At 35.5% G+C, this 25,892-nt stretch overlaps 1 protein-coding gene across 1 annotated transcript in view; it reads right to left on the bottom strand.

The window, feature by feature from the left end:
- The window catches only part of USH2A (usherin), a 990,439-nt gene that overhangs the window by 251,467 nt on the left and 713,080 nt on the right, over positions 1–25,892 (bottom strand). The window contains exons 47-48 of the mRNA XM_072647832.1: positions 15,877–16,075; positions 7,812–7,980 (exon numbers count right to left, since the gene is read on the bottom strand). Of these exons, the coding sequence (XP_072503933.1) occupies positions 7,812–7,980; positions 15,877–16,075 (368 nt within the window). The remainder of the gene's footprint in view (positions 1–7,811; positions 7,981–15,876; positions 16,076–25,892) is intronic.

The following is a 25,892-nucleotide window of genomic DNA, read 5'->3' as shown; positions in this document are numbered from 1 at the left end:
AAAAGAGGGAAAGGAAGGTTGCAGGAAGTGGTGGTGAAAACTACTGAAGAGGGGAAGGGAGACGGGAGAGGTAAAAGCAAAAATGGTGGGAAAGAGGATGGAGGGAAATACACAGATTGTAATCATAACTGTGAATGTGAATGGAATGCACTGTCCCATAAAACGGAGATGGATAGCAGAATGGATTAAAATCCATAATCAAGCAATATGTTGTTTACAAGAAACATATTTGACACAGGGAGATACACACAGGGTAAAGGTCAAAGGTTGGAGCAGAATATATTGTGCTCAGCTGACTTAAGGAAAGCAGGAGTAGCAATCCTAATCTCAGACAAAGCAAAAGCAGAAATAGATCTAATCAAAAGAGATAAGGATGGAAACTATATCCTGCTAAAAGGCACCATAGACAGTGAAGCAATATCATTACTAAACATGTATGCTCCAAGTGGTATAGCATCCAAATTCTTAGAGGAGAAGTTGGGGGAGTTGAAGGAAGAAATACAGCAAAACTATACTAGTGGGGAACCTCAACCTCCCTCTCTCTGAACTTGATAAATCTAACCTCAAAATAAACAAGAAAGAGGTTAAGGAGGTAAATAAAACACTGGATAAGGCAGATATGATAGATCTTTAGAGAAAATTGAATGGGAATAGAAAGGAATATACCTTTTTCTCACAGTACATGGCACATATACAAAAACTGACCATGTACCAGGACATAAAAACCTCACAATCCAGTGCAGAAACCCAGAGATAATGCATGCTTCTCAGATCATAATGCAATAAAAATTATATTTAATAAAAGGCCATGGAAAGATAAACCAAAAATCAATTGGAAACTAAATAATCTAATCCTAAAGAAGGAGTGGGTTAAAGAAGAAATCATAGAAACAATCAACAACTTCATTCAAGAGAATGACAATAATGAGAAAACCTACCAAATCTTATGGGATACTGCAAAAGCAGTTCTTAGGGGAAGTTTTATATCTTTGAATGCCTACATAAATAAAATAGAGAAAGAGGAGATCAATAATCTGGGCATACAGCTGAAAAAGCTAGAAAAAGAACAAATTGAAAATCCCCAAGTAAATACCAAATTAGAAATACTGAAAACCAAAGGAGAGATTAATAAAATTGAAATTAAGAAAACTATTGAAGTAATTAAAAAAACCCATAGTTGTTTTTATGAAAAAACTAATAAAATCGATAAACCCTTGGTCAATTTGATTAAAAAAAAAGAAAGAAGAAAATCAAATTACTAATATCAAAAATGAAAGGGTTCCCCAATTGATAAATGGTCAAAGGATATGAACAGGCAATTTTCACAGGAAGAAATTAAAGATATCTATAATCATATGAAAAAAATGATCTAAATCACTTTTGATTAGAGAGATGCAAATCAAAACAACTCTGAGGTACCACATCGCACCTATCAGATTGGCAAAATGACAGAACAGGAAAATGATAAATGTTGGAGAGGATGTGGGAGAGTTGGAACACTAATTCATTGTTGGTGGAGCTGTGAGCTCATCCAACCATTCTGAAGAGTGGTTTGGAACTATGCCCAAAGGGCTACAAAAATGTGCATACCCTTTGATCCAGCAATACTGCTTCCAGGACTGTATCCCCAAGAGATCATAAAAATGGGAAAGTGTCTTACATGTACAAAAATATTTATACCAACACTCTTTGTAGTGGCCAAAAACTGGAAATCAAGGGGATGCCCATCAATTGGGGAATGGATGAATAAATTATGGTATATGAATGTAATGGAGTACTATTGCACCATAAAAAATGATGAACAAGAAGAATTCAGAGAGACCTGGAAGGACTTATATGATCTGATGCTGAGTGAAAGGAGAAGAACCAGGAGAACTTGGTGCATAGCAATGACCACAGTGTGCAAGAGTTTTTTCTAGTAGACTTGGATCTTCATAGCAATGCAAGGACATTAAAAAAAAAAAATTCCCAATGGTCTTCTAAGGCAAAATGCTTTCTACATTCAGAGAAATAACTATGAAATTCAATCGCAAAATGTATCAGATCATTTGTGTGTGTGTGTGTATGTCTGTGTGTGTGTTTGTGTATGTACGTACAATCCCTCCACCTACCCAAATACTGAGAAAAGATTCGAGTTATAAATATTTTCTTTCCATGTAGGAATGTAAACAGTTCAACTTTAGAAAGTTTTTTTTATGATTTCTCTTTCCTGTTTACCTTCTCCTGCTTCTCTTGATTCTTGTGTTGGAAAGTCAAATTTTCCATACAGTTCTGGTCTTTTCCTTAACATGAATGCTTCATAGTCTTCTATATCATTGAATGACCATTTATTCCCTTAAAGTATTATATATAGTTTTGCTGGGTAGGTGATTCTTGGTTTTAATCCCAGTTCTTTTGACTTCTGGAATATCCTGTTCCCAGCCCTTCAATCCCTTAATGTTGAATTTGCCAGATCCTGTGTTATCCTGATTGTATTTCCACAATACTCAAATTACTTCTTTCCGGTTGCTTGCAGTATTTTCTCCTTGATCTGGGAACTCTGAAATTTGGCCACAATATTCCTAAGAGTTTCTCTCTTTGGGTATCTCTCAGGAGGTGATTGGTGGATTCTTTCAATATTTATTTTGCTCTCTAGTTCTAGAATATCAGGGCAGTTTTCCTTGATAATTTCATGGAAGATAATGTCTAGGCTCTTTTTTTAATCATAGTTTTCAGGTAGTCCCATAATTTTTAAATTGTCTCTCCTGGATCTATTTTCCAGGTCAGTTGTTTTTCCAATGAGATGTTTCACATTATCTTCTATTTTTTCATTCTTTTGGTTTTGTTTTTTAACTGCTTGGTTTATCTCATAGTTATTCATTTCCTTGAACTCAATTCTCTCAAAAAAAAAATAATTTTGTTCAATGAGCTTTTGAAACTTCTCCTCCATTTGGCTAATTCTGTTTTTTAAAGCCTCCTTCTCCTCATTGGCCTTTTGGACCTCTTTTTCCAATTGAGTTAGCCTCTTTATAAAGTTGTTATTTTCCCCAGCATGTTTTAGTTCTCCGTTAGTAAGTTGTTAACTCTCTTTTCAAGCTCTTCTATTGCCTGAGGCCAGTTTAAGATCCCTTTGGAGGCCCTGGAGACAGAGGCCTTGACTTCTTCTGACATTATGCCTTGTTCTTCCTCATTCAGAAGGATTCGAGGAGACACCTGGTCACCAAGAAAATAACCTTCTATGGTCTTATTTTTTCTTTCCTTTTTGGGAGCATTTTCTCAGCCTATTACTTGACTTCTGAGTTTCTTCTCCACAACCACCTGGCCTCCAGTTCTGCCCAGTCAGCACTGGGAGCAAAGGTTCAGATGAGCTGCTCCAATCCTCCAGGGGCTTTAGGTGGGGGCAGGTCTTCAATTCAGTGTGTGATTAAGATCAGCTGCTCAGGTGGAGGCAGGAATGGCCACACAGCCCTCATTTCCCTCAGGGGCTTTATGATGAGGCCTTCAGCTATGGATGAGGGGTTGCCTGTCTTGGGAACCCTGGTCCACTGCTGCCTCTACTGCTGCCACCTGAGAAGGCCTGAGTTATGGGGACACCCTGCTCCCTACCTCAGCCAGCCAAAAAACTCTCTCACTGACCTTTAGAATCTGTGGATTGAGGGATCAGTGCTGCTGCTGGAGATTCTGTCCTTGAAGTCTGCTTGGGTTCACTTCTTGGCACCATGCAGCATGGCCAAGGCTGGGCTGGGCTCTGCTCCATGTCCTGTGCTACAGACCTTTCCCATCAGCCTTTCTGGTCACCCTGGGCTGGAAATCTCCTCCACTATGTTGTTCTGTGGCTTCTGCTGCTCTAGAATTTTTTGAGAGTCCTTCTTTACAGGTATTTTAGGAACTGTGGGGGAAGAGCTAGTGCATGTGCATCTTTCCACACTGCCATCTTGGCTCTGCCCCCCAATATTTGGGATTTTTGTTGTTCAGTCATTTCAGTTATATCTGATTCTTTGTGACCTCATTTGGGGTTTTCTTTGCAAAGACACTGAAGTGTTTTGCATTTCCTTTTCCAGCTTGACCAGCATCACACAGCTAGTAAGGGTCTGAGGACAGATTTGAAATCAGGAAGATAATTCTTCCTGAGTTCAGGTCTGGCACTTTATCCACTGTGCCACTAGCTGCTTCCATGTTTGGGATACAGTTTATATTGACTAGAGCTTGAAGGGGAACAACATTTCATAGTGGGTCAAATGCTAGATTTGTGATCCAAAGATACCGACCAAAGCACTGGATCTGACACTTACTGATTTTTTGATTTTGTAAAAGCCATTTTAAATTGTCTCTCCTGAATCTATTTTCCAGGTCAGTTGTTTTTCCAATGAGATATTTCACATTATCTTCCATTTTTCCATTCTTCTCTCTTTGTTCTGTGATATCATACTTTCTTGCAAAGTCCTTAGCCTCCATCTGTGCCATTCTAGTTTTGAAAGAACTATTTTCTTCAGTGAGCTTTTGAATCTCCTTTTCCATTTGGCTAATTCTGCTTTTGAAAGCATTCTTCTCCTCATTGGCTTTTTGAACCTCTTTTGCCAATTGAGTTAGCCTATTTTTCAAGGTGTTATTTTCTTCAGCATTTTTTTGGATCTCCTTTAGCAGGGTGTTTACTTGTTTTTTATGCTTCTCTTTCATCCCTCTCATTTCTCTTCCCAGTTTTTCCTCCACCTCTCTAACTTGATTTTCAAAATTCCTTTTCAGCTCTTCCATGGCCTGAGCCCATTGGGTGGGCTGGGACACAGAAGCCTTGATTTCTGTATCTTTGCCTGATGGTAAGCATTGTTCTTCCTCATCAGAAAGGAAGGGAGGAAATGTCTGTTCTCCAAGAAAGTAGCCTTCAATAGTCTTATTTCTTTTCCCTTTTCTGGGTATTTTTCCAGCCAGTGACTTGACCTCTGAATATTCTCCTCACACCCACCTCGCCTCCTGGTCCTCCCAGCCAGTGTTTGGGGTCTGAGATTCAGATGCTGCTTCCAGCCTTAGGGCTTTTGGCGGGGGCAGGGCTGCTATTCAGTGTGAGAATTAAGTTCAGGTGCTCAGGTGGGGGCAGGGCTGCCTCTCAGGCTCAGTTCCCTCAGGGGGTTTATGCACAGACCTTCCACAATGGATCCAGGCTCCCGCCAGCTTGGGGAGCTCCTGTCTGCAGCCGCCTCTCAGCTTCTACCTCCCGGGGGGGCCCGAATCATGGGGGCACCCCACTCCCTTCTCGACCCACCAAAGAGACTCTCTCACCGACCCCCGTCACCTGTGGGCGGAGGGACTTGAGCAGCCGCTGGAGATCCTGTCCCTGAAGCTTGCTCGGGTCTGTTTCTCTTGGTGCTGTGGCCGCAGCAGGTCTGGGCTGGGCTGGGCTCCACGTCTGCAGCGCGACTGACCTTTTGCGAGAGGTTTGCAGGTCCCTCTGTGGGTGGAGGGACCCGCGTGGCCACTGGAGATCCCGTCCATGAAGCCCGCTCGGATCTTTTCCTCTCGGTGCCGTGGCCGCTGCAGGGCTGCCCTCAGCTCCCAGTCCCGGCTCCCAGTCCCGGCGCCCAGTCCGCAGCGCGAAGGACCCCCCGCAAGAGGTTTGCAGGTCTCTCCAGAACAGAAATCTCCCTCACTCCAATATTCCGTGGCCTCTGGGTGCAGAATTCGCTGTGAGTTTCTCCCCTGTAGCCGTTCTGTGGGTTGTGGGTTCGGAGCTATGGTTATGTGCATCTTTCTACTCTGCTATCTTGGCTCTGCCCCCCCTGTAAAAGCCATTTAATCTCTTTAAGGTTCAGCTTCCTTATATGTAAAGTGGGGATAATTATATAATACCTAGTTTGCAAGTGTGACTTTTAGGCTCAAGAGTGATAATATACAAAAAGTGCTTTATAAACCTGCAAATTCTATATAAATAGTAGTTATTATTATAATAACTCTAATTGTCATTCAATGTAATATATTTAGGACCCTTCCTAAACAGTCTTAAAAACTTACCAAACTCCCTTCCCCCCCAGCAATTCTTAATCCTAATCAGTTTGTATCAGTTTCAGAAAACACTCATAGAAAAAGAAATCAACATTCTCTATAACTGTGCCAGGACAAATAGTATTACTTACAATGTCAGCAAGGGAGGGGATATTTGTAAGGCTGGAATAGCCCTTTCCTAATTCAACATGTAAACATGTTAACACTGTTTAGGAATGCATTCTCTAGTACCATCACCGATCAATTTCTGTGTGGCTATGGCCTATGATTTATAAACATAACTAGATGTTAGTTCTCTTAAAGTTCAATTAAAGACAAAGGAGGGTAATAGTGGGCTAAGAGCAAATATTGAAAAGAAAACCTTTATGAGAACTTATTTTACTATTTTCTATTACCCCCAAACTGCACGCATTTTGCCTTTCAGTGTTCTACAGCTCTATAAGATGGTAAGATGTTGCAAGAGTGATGAACATAATTGGTAAGAAGTGTTCACTGAACCAGGAATTTCCTGTTCCAGTGAAATCACAGGTCTAGCCTCTATCCCTACTACTACTACTACTACTACTAGTACTACTTCTTCTTTTCTTCTTCTTCTTCTTCTTCTTCTTCTTCTTCTCCTTCTTCTTCTTCTTCTTCTACTGTCATTGATATCCTCAAAAGCACATGGAACTGATAATTCCATTTCTACAGCCATGCTGGCAGTAGACAAGAATAGGGAACAAGTTTATAAAGCCCTCTCCCCATTATAATATATGCTACCAGAGAATTGCAGAGAACAAATTTCATAATTATCAATGAAATGTGATGAAGAAGAGCTGGTGGCATTTTGTTTTGTCTCTACAGCATGGCTTTTCTCCAGAGCAAGTGGTTGTGTCAATAATAGTCACCTTGATGTACTTCATCATACTGTTTAACCCAAGTGAAGAATACATATTATTCTGGTTATAATTTACAATTAGGTAGGCAGTCTTGAATGAGTCAATTGACACATATATTGAAGAAGAGTTAGTCCCAGAATTTAATAAGAAGAAGAACATAGTTTGGGCTACATTTGGAAAACTGAGCAGTAGCTTTAATGATATCAAAGTGATCCATGTCACAAAAAAAAATCTAGCTTCCAAATACAAATTTTCTCTAATGATGTTATTAAGTAATATGTCAACATGATAACCAAAGAAGCAAAATTATGAATTATGGAAATAAATAAATAAATTATGGAAAAACACACAATGTGTATAGAGAAAATACAACAAACTATCAATGATAAGAAATGGAATAAAAATACCATCAAAGACATGTACATTTGGGGAAATATCAGTCAGTTATGAGAGGAAAGCCATGTATAACATTTGGACAATCTGAATACTAATCCAGTATACGCAATTGCTAAATGACCTAAAGGGGGACCTCCAGGACCTTGGCTAAATCCTCTATGGGGGATTTTTAAGAATATTGGAGTAAGAATTAGAGAGAATGAGAAGATATTGAGGGGCTCCAACTTTACTCACTTATAAAAAGTGTTTATACTGATGTGGTATATCCTTCAAAGTATTTGAACCTAGATACAGTTACATGGTGTATTTATTCTAGTTACTTATTTCTCCTTTTCAAAGCCTTTCACGCATTTCAGTAAAGCAAGAAAAGACCAAATTAAAATACAGAAGACAGGCTACATGTTATTTGCTCTGGTGTGATGTGAAGTCATTTAAAATGATTAGCTGAAATGGATTGGGAGGAGGGGGGATTCCAATGGATCTATGGAATTTATGGATCCATTTGCTTTTTCTGTCCCACCATGCCAAAGATAATTGACTAACAAAAAAAAAATGTTTTCTCACCTGGGAGGACTCTAGTATAATGCCCTGAGCAGCACTGATATTTCTGTTGTATCTCATGCATATGACCGCCGCAACACACTCTGGATGAATTAGGACGAAATGGGATATAATTATCCTCACAGCAAACATAACCAGGTTTGAGGTCATAGAGAATTCCATCACAACAGACCTGAAAGTATTTTTAAAAATAAGAAATGTCAACTGAACATAATGGTATTTTCTCATAAAATCGTTTGAGTAATTTTCCCATATGCCCTTGATCAGAGTCCTAGAAAACTAGGGAAAAGATAATGCAACTTTATTAAAATTGGCGACTCTTCAACATGATTAGGATTAAGTAAATGGCATCTGATAGCATAAAGCTTTTCTATTACCTTCAACTATGCTGGCCTAATAAAGTACTCTATAAATATGAATTATCTTTCAAATGTTTGTGTCTTCCTATGTAGAGCTGATTTAGACATGTAGATGAATGGGTCCTTTTAACACCCTCCAATAAAAAAATTTCAGTGATTAGACATTTAGTACAAAAAGTCCCTGAAACTGGAAAGTATGTTTCATTTTGATGTTTATGTTTCTTTTACTTCTTTTTCAAATGAAAATGAGTATTATTCTTCTTATAACCTTATTTTTTAATCATAGTCATCAGACAATGGGGTCTCAACATAGAAATACTTTTATAAATTTGAGTTATAAATCTGAGTATATAGAGTACAGTGTACTATTTTAAAATTTTATTTATTTATTTTGGAAGAGGGAAGGTAAGGTAATTGAGGTTTACTGACTTGCCCAAGGTCACAGAGCAAGTAAGTGTAAGTGCCTGAGTCCAGATTTGAACTCAGGTCCTCCTGATTCCAGGGCTGGTGTTCTATTCACTGTGCCACCTACTTACTTGCCCCTCATCAATTTTTTCAAAAAAGAAAATTTATATGGAAATGAATTTTGAAAAGCCCTTTTAACTGTGGATTTTCTTTAGTTAATGGGGAGGAAATTATATGCTTGATTAATCAAATAATTATTTTCATACTTACTTGTAGACAGAAAGAATAACATACTGTATGCATAACAAAACTCTGCACGGCTTACTTTAAATAGAATGTATGCTTCTTGTGGCTAGAAGAAAACGTCATTTGGCAGAAAAGCAATTGTTTTTAAGTGGCTCTGTCCATTTCTCTCCTTTTGCTCATTGTCAACTTTAGTCTGCAACCTCTGAATTCTAATGAAGCTTGTCACGGAAGCAGAGAAATATGGACTTTCTTTCCATCTCTTTATTTGAAAGTTAAATTTTCTATTTAGTTCTAGTCTTTTCAACAAGAATGCTTGGAAGTCCTCTAGTTCACTGAAATTCCATTTTTCCCCCTGAAGTATTATACTCAGTTTTACTGGTTAGGTGATTCTTGGTTTTAATTCTATTTCCTTTGACCTCTGTAATATCATATTCCAAGTCCTCTGATACCTTAGAGTAGAAGCTGCTAAATCCTGTGCTATCCTGATTGTATTTCCACAATACTTGATTTCTTTCTGGTTGCTTGTCATATTTTCTTCTTGACCTGAAAACTCTGGAATTTGGCTACAATATTCTTAGGAGTTTTCCTTTTGGGATCTCTTTCAGGAGGTGATTGGTGAATTCTTTCCATTTCTATTTTACCCTCTGGTTCTAGAATATCAGCACAGTTTTCCTTTATAATTTCTTGGAAGATGATATCTGTTATTTTTTTGTTGTGGTTTTCAGAGGGACCAATAATTTTTAAATTATCTCTCCTGGATCCATTTTCCAGGTCAGTCATTTTTCCAATTAGATATTTCACATTGTCTTCTATTTTTTCATTCTTTTGATTCTGTTTATAATTTCTTGATTTCTCATAAAGTCATTAGCTTCTATTTGCTCCATTCTAATTTTAAAGAACTATTTTCTTCAGTGAGCTTTTGGACCTCCTTTTTCATTTGGCCAATTCTTCTTTTTAAGGCATTCTTCTCGTTGGCTTTTTGGACCTCTTTTGTCATTTGGGTTAGTCTACTTTTAAAGGTGTTATTTTCTTAAGCATTTTTTGGGTCTCCTTTAGCAAGCTGTGGGCTCATTTTTCATGATTTTCTGGCATTGCTCTCATTTCTCTTCCCAATTTTTCTTCCACCTCTCTTACGTATTTTCAAAATTCTTTTTGAGCTCTTCCATGGCCTGAGACCACTGCATTTTTTGGAGGCTTTGGATGTAGAAGTCTTGACCTTGCTATCTTCCTCTAGTTGTATGCTTTGGTCTTCCTCTGATTGTATATTTTACTTTTCCTCATTCAAAAGCATGGAAGAAAATATATTTTCATCAACAAAATAACCTACTACAGTCTTATTTTTTCCCCTTTTGGTCATTTTCCCAAACAATTACTTGACTTTTGAGTACCTTGTCAATACAGAGTATACTACCCAAGGCTTCAGAGGTTTTGTGCAGCTATTCTCTGAGATATCTCTAGGGACATGTAAGTTTTCAGTTCCTCCAAACACCTCTCAAGGGAGAGGTGTTTAGTCCTCTCCTGGCCTACACTCTGGTCTGCGATCAACCAAAAACACCTTCTTCTGCCCTGGAACTGAGTAGAATTTCCTCTCCACAGTTGCTACCAGCTCTGCTATGTCAGTGCTCTTCTTCACTCCAGGACATGCACTCAGGATGAGACCCAGATCAGCCATTCGATTCCCCCACAGTTTGTAGGTAGAGAGCTCCACATCAGCTATGGCAGTTGCTGCTGTAGCACTGGGGCTAGGATCAGACAACACTCCCCTCTCATCCAGGTGAAAGAGCTTTCTCACTGTCCTTTGAAACTGTCTTTGGCATTTGTGGGTTGAGAAATCTAGAAACTGCAGCAGCTGCCTGTGATTTAGCACCCTGAAGCCTACTTCAGTCCTGTCTGTGCTGGTGTGGCCCATGCTAGGCTTCTCTGAGCCCAGTTCAATAGACCCTTTCCATTATCCTTCCTGGTTGTCTTGGGCTGGAAATCTGTTTTACTTTGTCATTTTATGGCTTCTGCTGCTCTAGAATTTGTTTTGAGTCATTATTTGCAGGTATTTTAAGGGTTTTGGGGGGAGAGCTAGAGCAGGTCCATGCTTCTACTCTGCCATCTTGAATCTGCCCCCTTCTTCCCATTTCTTTAAAGGGAGTGTTAGTTTGCACAGTATCTTATTCACTCCTCAAAAGTTACCAACACAAATATCATATGTTCTTCAACTAAAAATCCAAAGTTGTACCTTTATAGGCAGAGGCAAATGAATGAAAAAAAATCATATAATTTGGGAGTTGGAAGGGTCATTGAACATCTAGGTCAATCCATACAGAAAAGGAATCCCCAACATAAAGTAGCTAACAAGGGGTCCTCTGGCCTTGCCTTGAAGACTATGTTTTGTCTCAGTGATAAATTCAGGGATTCTTTACTTTAACAACATGTCCTTCTTTTTTTGCTCATTAAAACTATACATTATAAACTATAATAATGTATTGCATGTGTGAAGTTTACCCAGAAAAAAAGAAATTCATTTCCTTTTGTTTCTATTTTCCCTCTTCAAAGTCTTTATGACTTCATTGGTGTAGGGAACTCCTGCTGGGGAAATTCCCTTCATCCACATATTTAGGCAATGCAGTTTTAGCTTTTAGCCCTACAAAGTCACAAGTCATTAAGATGTTAATTGACTTGCCCAGGGTCAAACAATTAATGCATGCTAAAGGCAGGTATTGAACACAGGTCTTCCTGACTCTAAGGCTAGGACTAATAGCTAATAAAACTAAGGCTAATCCATTATAATATACTGCCTCTCCTTTATGAGCAATACAAAACAGTAAATCCAAACAGTAGTAGTTCATTGTTCAAACATATATGTCTATGCATATATACACATATATGTGTATATATATAATATAAATATCTATATCTATCTATATTTAATCTAATCAAAAGGCATTTAAAATTAGTCTTACTAATATTTAGTGACATTCTTGATCTAGTTTGATATTACACAGAATTGTTATCTATCTTCAAGAATCATATATGTTACTTCATTCTTGGGTTTATGGATTTAGAGCTGGACAGGAAACCACCAATTCCAACAGCTTCATTTTACAGGTGAGGAAACTGACACTCACAAACTGCTTACTGCCCTATCCATGGATTCAGAAGTAGGAAATAGCAAAGTCAGGCTATGAAGCAGGTCATCTAAGTCCAAATCTAGAACTCTTTCTCCTACAGCATACCATTCCCTAACCTTCTGTATTTCAATTTACTTCAAAGCTTCCATTCAGTAGTATGTCCAGTGATACTGAGACACTGGATGGATAGGTTGCCATTCTTCCTTCAATAGCATCAACCAAAAGTTACTTTTCTTTTAACAACATAGGTAACATACCACTCGTTAAATAATTTCTGAAGCTATTATTATGCATAGTAGCTGCATCATCTACAACTTTTTGTAAATTACAAAAAGCACATTTTTGGTAGCATTGTTAGGATCATCACAAGCTATCTGCATTGGTATTAAGTCCAAAGAATTTGCATTAACAATCTACAATATCAAACATAATCAGGTAATGCTAGGATTGTGAAAATAAGCAGGAAAAAAAGCAAAGACAAACGACTGGCTTTCTCCTTTCCCTAAGGTTGCATATAGTGATAATGACACTTAACATTTATATAAAGCACCTACTGTGTGCCAGTCACTGTGCTAAGTGCTTTATAATTATTATCTCATTTGAGCCTTATAACAACTTTAGGAGGTAGGTGATATTATTAAGCCCATTTTGCAAAGGAGGAAACTGAAGGAAACAGAAATTAAGGGAGTTGCCCAAGGTCACACAGATAGTAAGGATCTGAGGCCAGATCTGAACGCAAATCTTTCTGATTCCAGGCCTAGCACTCTATCTACTGTACTACCTAGCTCCCTCATAACAGTGTGAAGTAATAGAAAAACTTCTTAGAGCCCTGTTTTTTGGGCCACCAAGAATGAGGATTATTTTTCCATTTGATTCCATTGAAATACAGTGGTGAGAATTTTACTATGTAACTAGAGAAAAGTGACAGGAAAACTTTTTGGATTACTGAAAGACACCTCTTGGACAAGAGTAAGATAAAAGAATGTGTGTATGTGTGTGGGGGGGCGAGGAGGAGGAACTAAAGCAGGATGAGCAAGTTCTCTGGGGGTGGCTAAAACAGAAAGCTCCTGCCCTTCAAATTCAATTTCAGACTTGGATGCATGTCTGAGATAATTAAACTAGAATTTTCCATGATTGGAAATGAGACAATTGGTTGTTCTCTGAAAAGTATATTTTCAAAAAGTAGCATTTCCATTGACTTGATAAGGAACTCTAGCAGTCCATGGTGAAGAATCTAAGTTTAACTGATATTTCATACACACACACACACACACACTTTCTTCTATGTTGTATCCAAAATATTGTAGGATTTGAAATGAAAGTTTTTTCTCTTATTCTTTTCTCTTTTTATTTTATTTACTTTTCAGAGGAAGAGAACATGTATTTTTGTGAAATGTTTGATGGCCCTAAAGAGAGCAACTACAAATAATCATTTCTTCTGGGATTTTGGTTGGCTTACTTTAGTCTCTTTCCCTCACTATGTCTGTGTTGTCCTTGACCCTTAAAATACCCATAAGGTTTTCTTTAGTGCATCACTTAAAAATGTTATCTCTTTATATTGCAATGTAACTACTGAATTATAGGTAACAGCCTGGTGTGATGTTTCCTTTTTAAGAGTATTGGACAGTATTTGCATACATGAGTCTCATAAGGGTGATTTAACTTGTCTCCTTTTCATGTCACTGTATTATACCTATATCTCTTCTCCATAAATGATGGACTATATAAATTTCAGTTGTGATAAAGTAGGCTAAGTTCCTTTTCTGCCTTTAATTTTCTTAAATGGATGTAATTGTAATTATGTGATGCTCTGTCAGATACATTATTTAATTTATAAATAACTTACTAAAATTTCTATTCACATAGCATTAAGTTTTAATAGACATTTTCCAAAATATTGAATAGCTGAATAAAATGGGAGAAGAGATGAAACATTACAATATGTTAAACCTGAAAATACAGAGATGCTCAGACCAACGCCATGTGCTAACATAATGCCTGTGGTTATTAGCTTTTCTTGATTCTTCCAGAAGATAACCCCCATTAGAGTCAGACTCTGATACCTCATCATTGCATGGAAGTGACTTTGGGTTTATAAATGTTCTGTCCAATGAATGAAAGCTCTGGCAAATCCCACCAAGACTGGGCCAGAGATGAACTGTCAACTAAGGATCAGCCTAGGTGAATTTGATGAGGCTTATCTTCTAAAAGGTGGCCTCCGAAGTGATACTTTCTTGGCTCTCACAACTCATTAATTCCATCTAGTAACTTATGGATGGCTGTGGCACTAGAAAGTGTATCTGTAAAGATGCAACTATGGTTGTTTGGAACTAAAGAAGTGTCATAAGGTATATTTTCCATCCTCTAGTACACAGGTCTAGGACTTGTAACAATTTAATCTCTTTCCCTCTTTCTTCCTCCTTCTTTCCCTTCCTTCATCCCTCCCTCCCTTTCTTTCTCTCTCTCTTCCTCCTTCCCTCTCTCTTTCTTTCTCTGTCCCTGTCTCTCTCTTTCTCTCTGTGTGTATGTATGTATACACACACATACACAAATATAGGTATAGACAATTATTACATTTAGTGTGTTTATTTGGGCCAAATAAGGAAACAGATTTTTTTCCAAAAAGTCTTGGTGAGCTTTTATGAAACCACGCAGCCACACTATTTTTTAGGACACCCTGTATGTAAAGCCCTGAAATGCCACATATATGTGAAGGCTTGCCATTATGAATACTTTGGAAAAGGTGCAACTGCTCTTTTTCCAATGGCCAGTACTTCCCTTAGTCTATTGCCTAAACTTAAGTTTGGTCTTGAAATTGCTCTCCAGAATATCTGTAAAAATAAAATCAACTCCTAGGGAATTATAGTTTTCTGGCCTAAGTTGTTCAAGTTGGTGTGGATCAAATTCACTGAACAATTCTTTGACTCACCAATAGACTTTTTTTGCATGATAATAAATAACCACATCATAATTTTCGCCTTAGAAAGTATATGATGAAACAAAGTAATGAAGACATGATATGCGACACATATAATTCCTTTTTTTTTTCAGAAAATATTTTGTGTACATCTTTATAATCGTCTCCCCAAAGTAATGCCTAGACTCTGGAAGATACAATATGTTTTATTATATAAAATATCAGGGCCAGCATGTTAGATTTTCCAAAATACTCAATACTTAAGCATAATACCAAATTTTGAGCTCAAATGAAAAAAAAAACAACAAGGTTTTTTGTAAACCTTCTTGAATGATAACTCATTACTGAATCCTTCAGATACAATATATTTTGATGTGAATCACTCAAATAATTCATTCTCCTAATTACCATTTCCTTGGACAGTAAAACCTTGTGAATGTAGTAATGGCTTTAGTCACCGAATGTGTGATGCTCTTGTTGACAAATAGGGACATTATTTCATTATATGAAATCTCACCTTCAAACTAAGGATTTTCTGCATCATTTGTCAATAAAAACCATTTATAGACTCCTACTGTCTGACTGTATTATTGATCCAAGTCCTAAGCTGCAAGTAACGTGAACATTAATCTGCAAATGACTATAATTTTAAAATATTTCTTACAAACCATAAGTCTTGTTCATGGCTACTCATCACTGTCACATAAGCAACCACCCACTTGGAACAGAAACCATGTAGATTTGCTGCAAAAAAGATTCAATGCATTCTATTAGGCAAGAATTTGGGAGTTGACTAATCATTCCAAATAAACCAATATTTCCTTTGTAGGTAGTGATAAATTTTAATAATAAAATACATGTGAGCAAGACGTGTCTTTATATAGTCTGCTTTGTTCCAAAAGGTCTTTTCTGACAGGAGACAAATTGATTATTATATACTCTGATTCAATGAACTTCCACATTTTCTGGGAAATTTTAGGGTGAAAGCATATTTTTTTAATGAGTGGCATGGAAAGATATACCTTAGATTCAGGAGAATAGCACATGTGTCCACAGATATTTTCAGGCTTCTGACATTCCATAATCCTGCAGAACCCATCACTCTGGTCCCTGATCACTTTTTGTCCTCTAGTACAAGAATGCCAAGTTTTCCGCAAAAGTTTATAACCAAGGATGATGCCATTTGGTTGTGCTGGTGACTTCCACTCAATCTGAAGGGACCTATAGCAAACAAAATAATTGACATATAAGGCAGAGATTTTTAAACTGGGGTCTGCAAACCTTCAAAGGCACCAAATTTCAGGAGGTTTGTGAACTTAGAAAAAAATACATGTTTATTTTTCACTAACTTTTAACTTAAATTTATTCTTTTCTTCAGTCATGAATGTAGGCAGAAAAAAAATTCCAAGAACTGGTCCATGGGCTTCTCTAGATTGTCAAAGCAGATAATGATACCAAAATGGTTAAAGAATCCAGATTTAAGGAGTAACGTTTTTTTTTTTAATTTCAGTTTTTTTACACTTTGTTTTAATTCAGTAACATCTTGTATAGTTTCTCTAAATAATCTAATATAGTATTTTGTACTCAGTAGATTGATCTATCAATTGGTCAACACATAGATAAATAGATGGATCATTTATTAAGTGTTTACCATGTGCCAGACATTTTGCTAAGTGTAAGAGATGCAAATTTAAACTAGCAAGATAATGCCTTTCAAAGTACTTACATTCTGATGCGAAAATTAAAAAATGAAGAGAAGCAGCAGTATGTTTGTTGAGGAAGAAGAGAGAGAAAATTAGAGAATAAATGGTTTTAAGAGTGAGGAAAAACAGAGTTAGTCCTAGCCATAGTCATCAATCAGAATAGTGAGGCCTCATAGCTGAGGTTTTAATGGTCATTTACTAATATTTTATTCAACTGAACTCAATTCTGAATTTAAAAGTAGAAGTCATTTTAGAGAAATAATGCTTTAAAAAGTGATAGCTATTTTCAATCAATCAAAACTTCATTAGACACATGCTAAACTAACAGGTTCTTAATCTAATATATATCTTTAAAAAGCAGAAAGTATCTTTTGTGTGACTAACCATCAGAAATAATAACAAAGGAAAAGATGGAACTTGAAAATAAGATGTCATTTATAAATACGGGTAGTGTGTAAGAAGCAAGTAGTGTGACTTTTTCAGTCCTCTGGACTCTTTTTTTATTATTTCATTAGTCAGATTTTTCAAGTTTTTCAAAGTTGCTATTTTCATTTATAAATCCTTCTCCTAGTTGACTCATTTTACTATGTATCAAATAAAAATTACTATTTTCATTTTTCTCTGAAACTGCCCATTTTTATGGCACAATAGTATTCCATCAAATTCCCACGCCACAATTTGTTTAGTTATTCCTCAACAAGACAATTCTCGTTAATTTCCAGTTTTGTACTGCTAGACTGCTATTTGGCTGTTACTATTAATTCATTTATTTATTTGTTTTCTTATTTTTTTGAGTATGGTTCCTTCTCCGACCTTTTTTAGGGAATGGATCTAACAATGGTATAGTTGAGGCATAGAGTATGCAGAGTTTCGTAACTTTTGGAGCCTACTGGCAAATCATTTGCAGAATGGCTGGAAGAATTTACAGCTTGATTGACAATGTATTAGCATGCTTGTTTTCTGCCAGTGTCTCCAACATTTGTCCTTCTTTTGGTCAACTTTGCCAGTCGGATTGGTGTGAGATGGAACAGCAGAGTGCCTTTAATTTTTATTTCTATTATTCTTCTTTAGAATATTATTTCTTTTATCCTTTAAATGTATATCTCTGCAAAGAATGTTTAGGTTTACATACTTCCTGGATATATCTTGGTAGGCACAAATCTATCCAATTATTTTATACCTTCTGTAATTATTTTGAATGGCATGTCTCATTCTACTTCTTTTTTTACTAGTTTTTATTGGTAAAATACAGGAAGGATGATGATTTATGCAGATTTTTTCATATTCTACATTTTGAAAGTTATCAATTGTTCCTATTAATTTTTATTGACTCTTCAAAATTTCCTAAATAAATTATCACATCATATTCAAAGTAGAAATTTATTATGTTTTCTCTTTGTCTATGGTTATTCCTTCACTTTCTCTTTCTTATTTTATTGCTACAGTTAACATTTCTAGAACTATGTTAGTTAGTAGGGCTACTAATGGACATCCTTGCTTTGCTCCTAGTATTGCTGAAAAAAGTCTTTAACTTTTCTCCATGCAATGTAATGTTTCTTCACAGTTGCAGATAGACATTATTGACTATAGTAAAGAAAGGTCCATTTATTTCTGTGCTTTTTAGTGTTACTGTTTTTTTTTTTTTACAGTAAAGAATGTTGGATGCCATCAAAGGCCTTTGTAACAACTAATAATGTACTCTCATCTTTTTTCTTATATTATTAACATGACATTTTTTTTTTACCTATAATCTTATTTTCTGAATGATCTCTCCATGAATGGATATCAAAAGAGTATCTTCTTTTTCTATTATTGTAAAGAGTTTATATATTGGAATGAATTGTTCTTTGGATATTTGATAGAATTCTTTGTAAATTCACCTGGACCTGGAAAGTTTTTATTGTCTATAAGCTTATTTATGACATGTTAATTTTTTCTAATAATGGATTATTTAAATATCTTATTTCTTTTTTTAAGTACTATGATGTTAAAATTATTTATTTATTTCCTCTATCAGTTTTGTTGACATATAATTGGGGAAAATGTTTCTTTTGTATTTCCTTTATTTCTCTTCCATTATTATGAATTTTCTTCTTTCATTTTTGTTTTTCTTGCTCTTTAAAAATAAATCATATTAGCTAAATGAACATTTTAAAGCTCCCAAATTTATCAGTTTAATTTTTCTTTCAATATTATTAATCTTCTTTTCATTTTCAGAATTTTCACTTTGGTAATAGTTGAGAAGAGTTGTTTTGTTGTTGTGTTCCATGATTTTTTAAATTAGCTATATTTCTTATTATTTGATTTAATACTCATTTCTTTTACTGAGAAAAGCATTTAGAGATATAAATTTCTCACTAAGAAATGTTTTAGCTGCATCCCATAAGATTTGTTCTTTTGGATCCTTATTGTTATTTTCTTTGATGAAATGTTTTATTACTTCTGTAACTTGTTATTTGACTCACTGAACCTGGAGAATTATATTATTTAGTTTCCAATTATTTTCACATTCTTTAAAAAACTCTTAATGGATATTGTATTTTATTGTATTGTATTTATTATATTATGATCAGTAAATATTTGTACTATATTTGTTTGTTTAGTATATTTGTTTGATAAGATCTTTATGCCACAAAACTGAGTTGTAAAAGTTCCATGTATAGGTAAAAATTAGGTAAATTCTGTCCTAATCTCATTCATTAATCACTAGAGATTTGACATCTTCAGTTTTTCTAAAGTTATGATCAAACTCTTAATTTCAATTTATTTTAGTTAGATTCACGTAGGTCTAAAAGTGTTACATAGAGGTCTCTCATTATAATTATTTTACTCTATTTCTCTTTCCAATTGTATTAACTTTTAATCAGTATTTTGATGGTATTATGACTTGGTGTGTGTATGTACATAAACACATATATAATATTAATATTGATTCATTATCAATGGTGCCTTTAAACACAATTTCTCCACATATTTTTATTGTAACTACATTTCTAGCAACTTTTTCTGAAATCATGATTGCTAACTCTCCTTTTGAAGAATTCAGTTGAAGCAAAATAACATTTTGCTTCAGCCCCTCATTTAAAGTCCATGTGAACATTTATGCTCTCAATATGTTCCTTGTAAACAATAAAATAAATTCTAATCCATTGTATTAGATACATAATGGATTTTAATACATTCTCCTACCCTCCTATTTTATTGGTGAGTTTACTCCATTCACATTCATGGTTATATATTTTTTTAATTATGTACTGCCCTCCATTCTACTTCCTTGTACATTTTTTCTCTCTTTATCCCTATTTCCCTCTTTAGAATAATATGGGAAAAGAGAGGAAGTTTGCCTGACACATCATTTATAAATGAGGTGCCCAATCTCCTCTCTGTTGTGGTCTTTCTCTTCCCTATACTTTACCCTTGATCAAAGGATTTTAATCTCTCTTTTTGATCTTCCCTTCACATTCCTCTCTACCATTTGAATTTCTTGTGATAATGAAAAATTTCTTTATATATCCTGCCTTTTCACTTAAGCCTCTCTCAACTCCTTTGTCGCCATTCTTTCTCATTACTACTAGGAGTTTAATGTATTTCTATTTCAAGATCTTTAAGATGTGTATATGTGCATGGGTATAATTATGTTCAATCTTTATCTGATCAAATGAAATTGAGGTTAATGGGATGCCAATCCTCCCCATCTGTGATTTAATACTTGATATTATGTACTTCTGTGATGAGATCAATTCCTGTTTTCTTTCCCCTTTATTCTCCGATATAGTCTTCTGTTGCTTCCTTTTTTTCTCTTCTAAGACCATTAAAACAGAACAAGACCATCTACATGCCCCTTGCCATATTTATCTTTCTCCGTGACTATTAAAGATATTAGAATTCTAAGAAGACATTTGTGTCTTACAAAAAACAAAAGATCCTCCAAATTCTTGTATTATATCTTTTGCTGACCTCTTTTTCAGGTGAGTTGTTTTTGTATTACATTTCTTCCCTTTTTTTATTATTTTGTTTTATCTCATGGATTTGTTGTTTTTGCTTTGGCTCATATCCATTTTCAAGAGATTCACTACTTGGATGAAATTTTCCACTATCTGTTTTCAGGTGTCTATTTTCTTTGTCATTCTTTTCTCCCTAATTATTTCATTTTGTATCCAATTTCAATCCTTCAAGGTAATCTTTTAGTATGTGGATAGGTCTTTTGTTGTTCTCTGATACTTTCACTGAACTTATGAGATCATTTTCTTCAGGATTCACCCTGTAGGACTCTCTCAGTCCATGTAGTATTGGTTGTTTTCATTGATTTTCTTATCTCAGAAGCTGCAATCTCTAAGTTTGGCAGTGGAGGGTCAGGTTCTGCTACTACACTTCTGAATGACATGAGGAAGTATGACTGGGTTCCAAATATGATGGACAAGACTAGTCAGGGGACTCCAATGCTGGGCTCTGCCTCTGTCATCTCTCTTGTCACAAGGTTCCTAAGCTTTGACTGTTCATGACTTTATCTGATTCTGCACCCTAAGCCCTTCCCCTTAGTCTCAGGATCTACTATGACCAATCTTATTCTGGGTTCCTATCATGAATGAGGCTTTAGGCAGGACTGGGCTAGTATTTGCCTGTTACCCAACTTCTGCAGCTCTGGTGTTTATTGACTTATTGACCGATGAACTGATCTTTCAATTAATTGATTAATCAAAATAATTGATTTTTTATTGACTTATTGATGGATTAATAGAACTTTCAGGAGAATGCAAGCTCCATTGGGATGTAGGAAAACTGGAACTCTAAAATACTCTTGGTAGAGATGTGAAATTAAGCAACCATTCTGGAGAGTGATTTGGAGCTATGCTCAAATGGCTAGAAGACTGTGCATGCTCTTTGATCCAGCAATATCATTGCTAGGTCTGTATTACAAAAAGATTTAAAAAATGAAAAAGGACCTATTTGCAAAAAAATATTTATAGAAGCTTTTTTGTGGTGGTTAAGTATTGGAAATTGAGGAGATGATCATCATTTGGGGAATAGCTGAACAAACCATGGTATATGACTGTGATGAAATAGTATTGTGCTGTAAGAAATGACAAGCAGGATGATGTCAGAAAAACCTGAAACGATTTACATGGACTTATGCAAAATGAAGTGAGCAGAACCAGGAGAACATTATATATAGCAACAGCAATATTGTACTGTGAAGAACTGTGAATGACTTAGCTATTCTCAGCAGGACAATCATCCATTCCAAGATAATCTCAAGGAATTCATGATAAAACATGCTGTGTATCTCCGGAGAAAGAGCTGAAGTTTTTTGAATCCAGACTGAAACACACTGCTTTTTTATTTTTTAATATTTGAGTATTCTTGTACAAAATGAATAATATGGAAATGTTTCATATGATTACACATATATAACCTATATCAGATTACTTAGCACCTAAGGGAGGGGGGAATGGAAAGGAAGTAAAATTTGGAAGTCAAAAGATTTTATTTTTTATTTATTTTTAAATTTATTTTTAGTTTTTAACATTCATTTCCACAAAATTTTGAGTTCCAAATTTTCTCCCCATCTCTCCCCTCCCCTACTGCACAGCACCTTGCATTCTGATTACCCCTTCCCTCAAGATGCCCTCCCTTCCCTTATCCCCATCTTCTCACTTTTCTTGTAGGGTAAGATGGATTTCTATACTCCATTATTTGTATTTCTTATTTCCCAGTTGGATGCAAAAACAATTCTCAACATTCATTCCTAAAACTTTGAGTTCCAACTTCTCTCCCTTCCTCCCTCCCCACCCATCCACACAGAGAAGGCAAGCAATTCAATATAGGCTATGTATGTGTAGCTTTGCAAAAGACTTCCAAAATAGTAATGTTGTATAAAACTAACTATATTTCCCTCCATCTTATCCTGTCCTCAATTTATCCTGTTTTCTCTTTTGACCTTGTCCCTTCCTAAAAGTATTTACTTCTAATTACTCCCTCCTCCTATTTGCCCTCCCTTCTATCATCCCCACCCCATTTGTCCTCTTCTCCTGTAGTGTAAGGTAGATTTTCATACCAAATTGAGTGAGCATGTTATTCCCTCTTTAAGCCAAATGTGAAGAGAATAAGTTTCACTTTTTTCCCTCTCACCTCTTCCCTTTTCTCCTCCGCTGAAAAAGCTTTTTCTTCCCTCTTTTATGAGAGACAATTTGCCCCATTCCATTTCTCCCTTTCTCCTCCCACTATATTCCTCCCTCATCTCTTAATTTTATATTTTTAGATATCATCACTTTTTATTCAGTTCACCCTGTGCTCTCTGTCTATATACATATATATATTTATATACATATATATACATATACATATACATATACATGTGTGAGTGTGTGTGTGTGTGTGTGTGTGTGTAATCCCTCCAACTAACCAAATACTGAGAAAAGTCTCAAAAGTTACAAATATTATCTTTCCATATAGGAATGTAAACAGTTCAACTTTAGAAAGTCCCTTATGATTTCTCTTTCCTGTTTACCTTTTCATGCTTCTCTTGATTCTTGTGATTCTTCTGTCAAATTTTCTATTCTGGTCTTTTCATCAAGAATACTTGAAAGTACTCTATTTCATTGAATTAGCATTTCTTCCCCTGAAGTATTATACTCCGTTTTGCTGGGTATGTGATTCTTGGTTTTAATACTAGTTCCTTTGACTTCTGGAATATCATATTCCAAGCCCTTTGATCCCTTAATGTAGAAGCTGCTAGATCTTGTGTTATCCTGATTGAATTTCCACAATATTCAAATTGTTTCTTTCTGGCTGCTTGCAATATTTTCTCCTTGAGCTTGGAACTCTGGAATTTGACTACAATATTCCTAGAGTTTCTCTTTTTGTATCTCTTTCAGGAGGTGATTGGTGGATTCTTTCAATATTTATTTTGCCCTCTGGTTCTAGGATATCAGGGATAAAGTAGTTTACTTGAGGTTTGAGATAATAATTGCAGCTTCCATTGAGCTTATCAGAGAAAGGAATGCTATTTTTTTCAATATTGCACCTAAATTGTGAAGGTATAGGAGAACAAGGTAAGTAGAAGACAAACACTAGAAAAGGAAATTAGGAATAAAAGACTTATTTTAGGTAATAATGTGAGACAAGAAAAGATAAGGGGCTCATAATGAATTTTGTTTAGAAAGAATATGAATCTCAATCATTTTGCAAGGGTTGTGCTTCCCAGAAATTAATCTCACCCCCCAAAAAGGGGATATATGAGTTCCTGAGGATTGCTGGCACCTGGGATATTAGGGAGAAAATAGATCTAGTGGTAGGATATACTGGGCTTAAGAGGATTGAATGATCATATTGTCATGTTAAGGGTAAAGGGAAAGACTAAGCTTCATGAATCAGTGATTCTGATGGTACTCCATTTCTTCTTTAATAAATTGATTTCTAAAAGTGAGGTATGTCAGAAGAAGAGCCTAACAGATAAATAAACAAGTAAATTAAGGAAAGAGAAGATAAGATGAGAACTATAGATTCACTAATGTAGAAGTGGAAATTAGAAGGGAGCATATACTTGACAGTCTAGAAGCAATACCTTTCATGAGGGGCATAGAATGAAGAAGGAACATGTACAAATATAGCACATGAATAGAAAAATAATTCTTAATAGAGTAAAAAGTGATAAAAATAAGAAGGATGGAAATTTAAATGAATATTTCTTAGAATTGAAGTCACATAAGAAAGTTTCTTAAGCTTAACATGTTGGGCAGGTTTAGAGATTGGAAGTGAGGATTTTAAACCATGCCCCTGTCTGGATGGGGAAAGCAGGTGGCCAAAATGGTAGATATGAAGGGAACATAATTAAACATATTGAAAAGAAAGATTAAGTAATTTAAGTAAAGTTATTGAAGTTATCTGGATTGGGACAGAAAAAACTGTGAGAATAAGAATCATCACACAAGTGTAAACAATGCTTTTCAGAGAGAAAATGTACTAATGTAAAAAATAGGAAAGGACAAAAATATCAATGCAAAAGAAATGAATGAAAATCTCAAAATGCAAATCTAAAAATTGAATCTTAAATGTGAATGAGTCAAATTAAATGAAAATGATGGGTGAATGGTTAAGAAAAAAATATCCAACAATTTGTTGCATGTAAGAATCACTTATAAAAAGTGTTAGGAGTGTAGAGACTACATCTGTGATTTCATTAGATAAGAGAAGGTTGAAAGAGAGAATAGCCTGTATTAGTACCTGACTCTACCTTTTCTGCAACTTACAGTTGTAGAGAGTTAAATGAGGGCATTGAGAGATTGAGGGATTTGCTCAGAATTATATGGCTATTATATATTGAAAGCAGGACTTGATCCTATGTCTTTCTGACTCAAAGGTCAGCTCTCTATACATTGCAACAAGATGCCTCTCAAAATAAAATACAGACACATATAAAACAAAAGAATGAGACATTGGTTCAGGTAATCCTAAAAAATATTCAGGAGTTATAATTATGCTTATCAGTCAAACTAAAAATAAACACAAAGATAAAAAGGTAACATATTATACTAAAAGGCACCATAGATAACAAAACAGTAATTATTAAAAAAGATATGCATCTGATTGGCCTGTCATTTAAATTCATAGGGGAAACACTAAGTGAAACACAAAAATACACAGACAATGACCCGATAACTGTAGTCAATTTTAATGTTGTCTTCTCAGAGTTGTATAAATGTAATAAATTTTTCCCCCAAAAAAGATAAATTTAGAACAGACTGCTACAGAAGTCAAAATTTAAAGACTTACCATATCTTCTTAATTGAAGTATACTTCCTAAGACCATATAGTACCTTTACAAAAATAGACCATGGGCTATGTCAAAAAGAAATGATAAAATATGAAAAAGTGGAAATATTGAACATATCATTCACAGTCAATAACCATACTCAAATCTCAAATGCATATCTGGTTTCATAGATTTAGACATTTCCTCCATTGTTACATAACACAATCCACCTAGGCCTACTTATCCCATGTGACTCTTATCCAAGTTCTCCCCAAACTTCTTTTAATTAATTGTTGTTCATCCTTTATTTTTTCAAGAGGACAAATGGCTTGTACATGAATTGGATTTAAGTGAGGCAGAATTGCACAGAGTCCTCAGCCTCTCTCTGCCTGAGTCAGGACAAGTCAAGATGAATAGTAATGGGCCAGGATGCAATAGATGGCCTTGATGTCTTCAGTGTCTGACTAAGTTCTAAGTGCTCCACAGTATATGCTTCAGCTGCCTTCATGGCCATTGTAACAAGTTGTTCACATCTGCCCATTCCATGAGGGGAAGTCTTCAAATACTTGGGGTAGATATCTCT

This window comes from Notamacropus eugenii, chromosome 2 (assembly GCF_028372415.1).
Source record: "Notamacropus eugenii isolate mMacEug1 chromosome 2, mMacEug1.pri_v2, whole genome shotgun sequence".
NCBI classification, from domain to species: domain Eukaryota; kingdom Metazoa; phylum Chordata; class Mammalia; order Diprotodontia; family Macropodidae; genus Notamacropus; species Notamacropus eugenii.
Note: the sequence above shows the minus strand (reverse complement) of the source record. Positions and strands in the feature narration are given on the sequence as shown.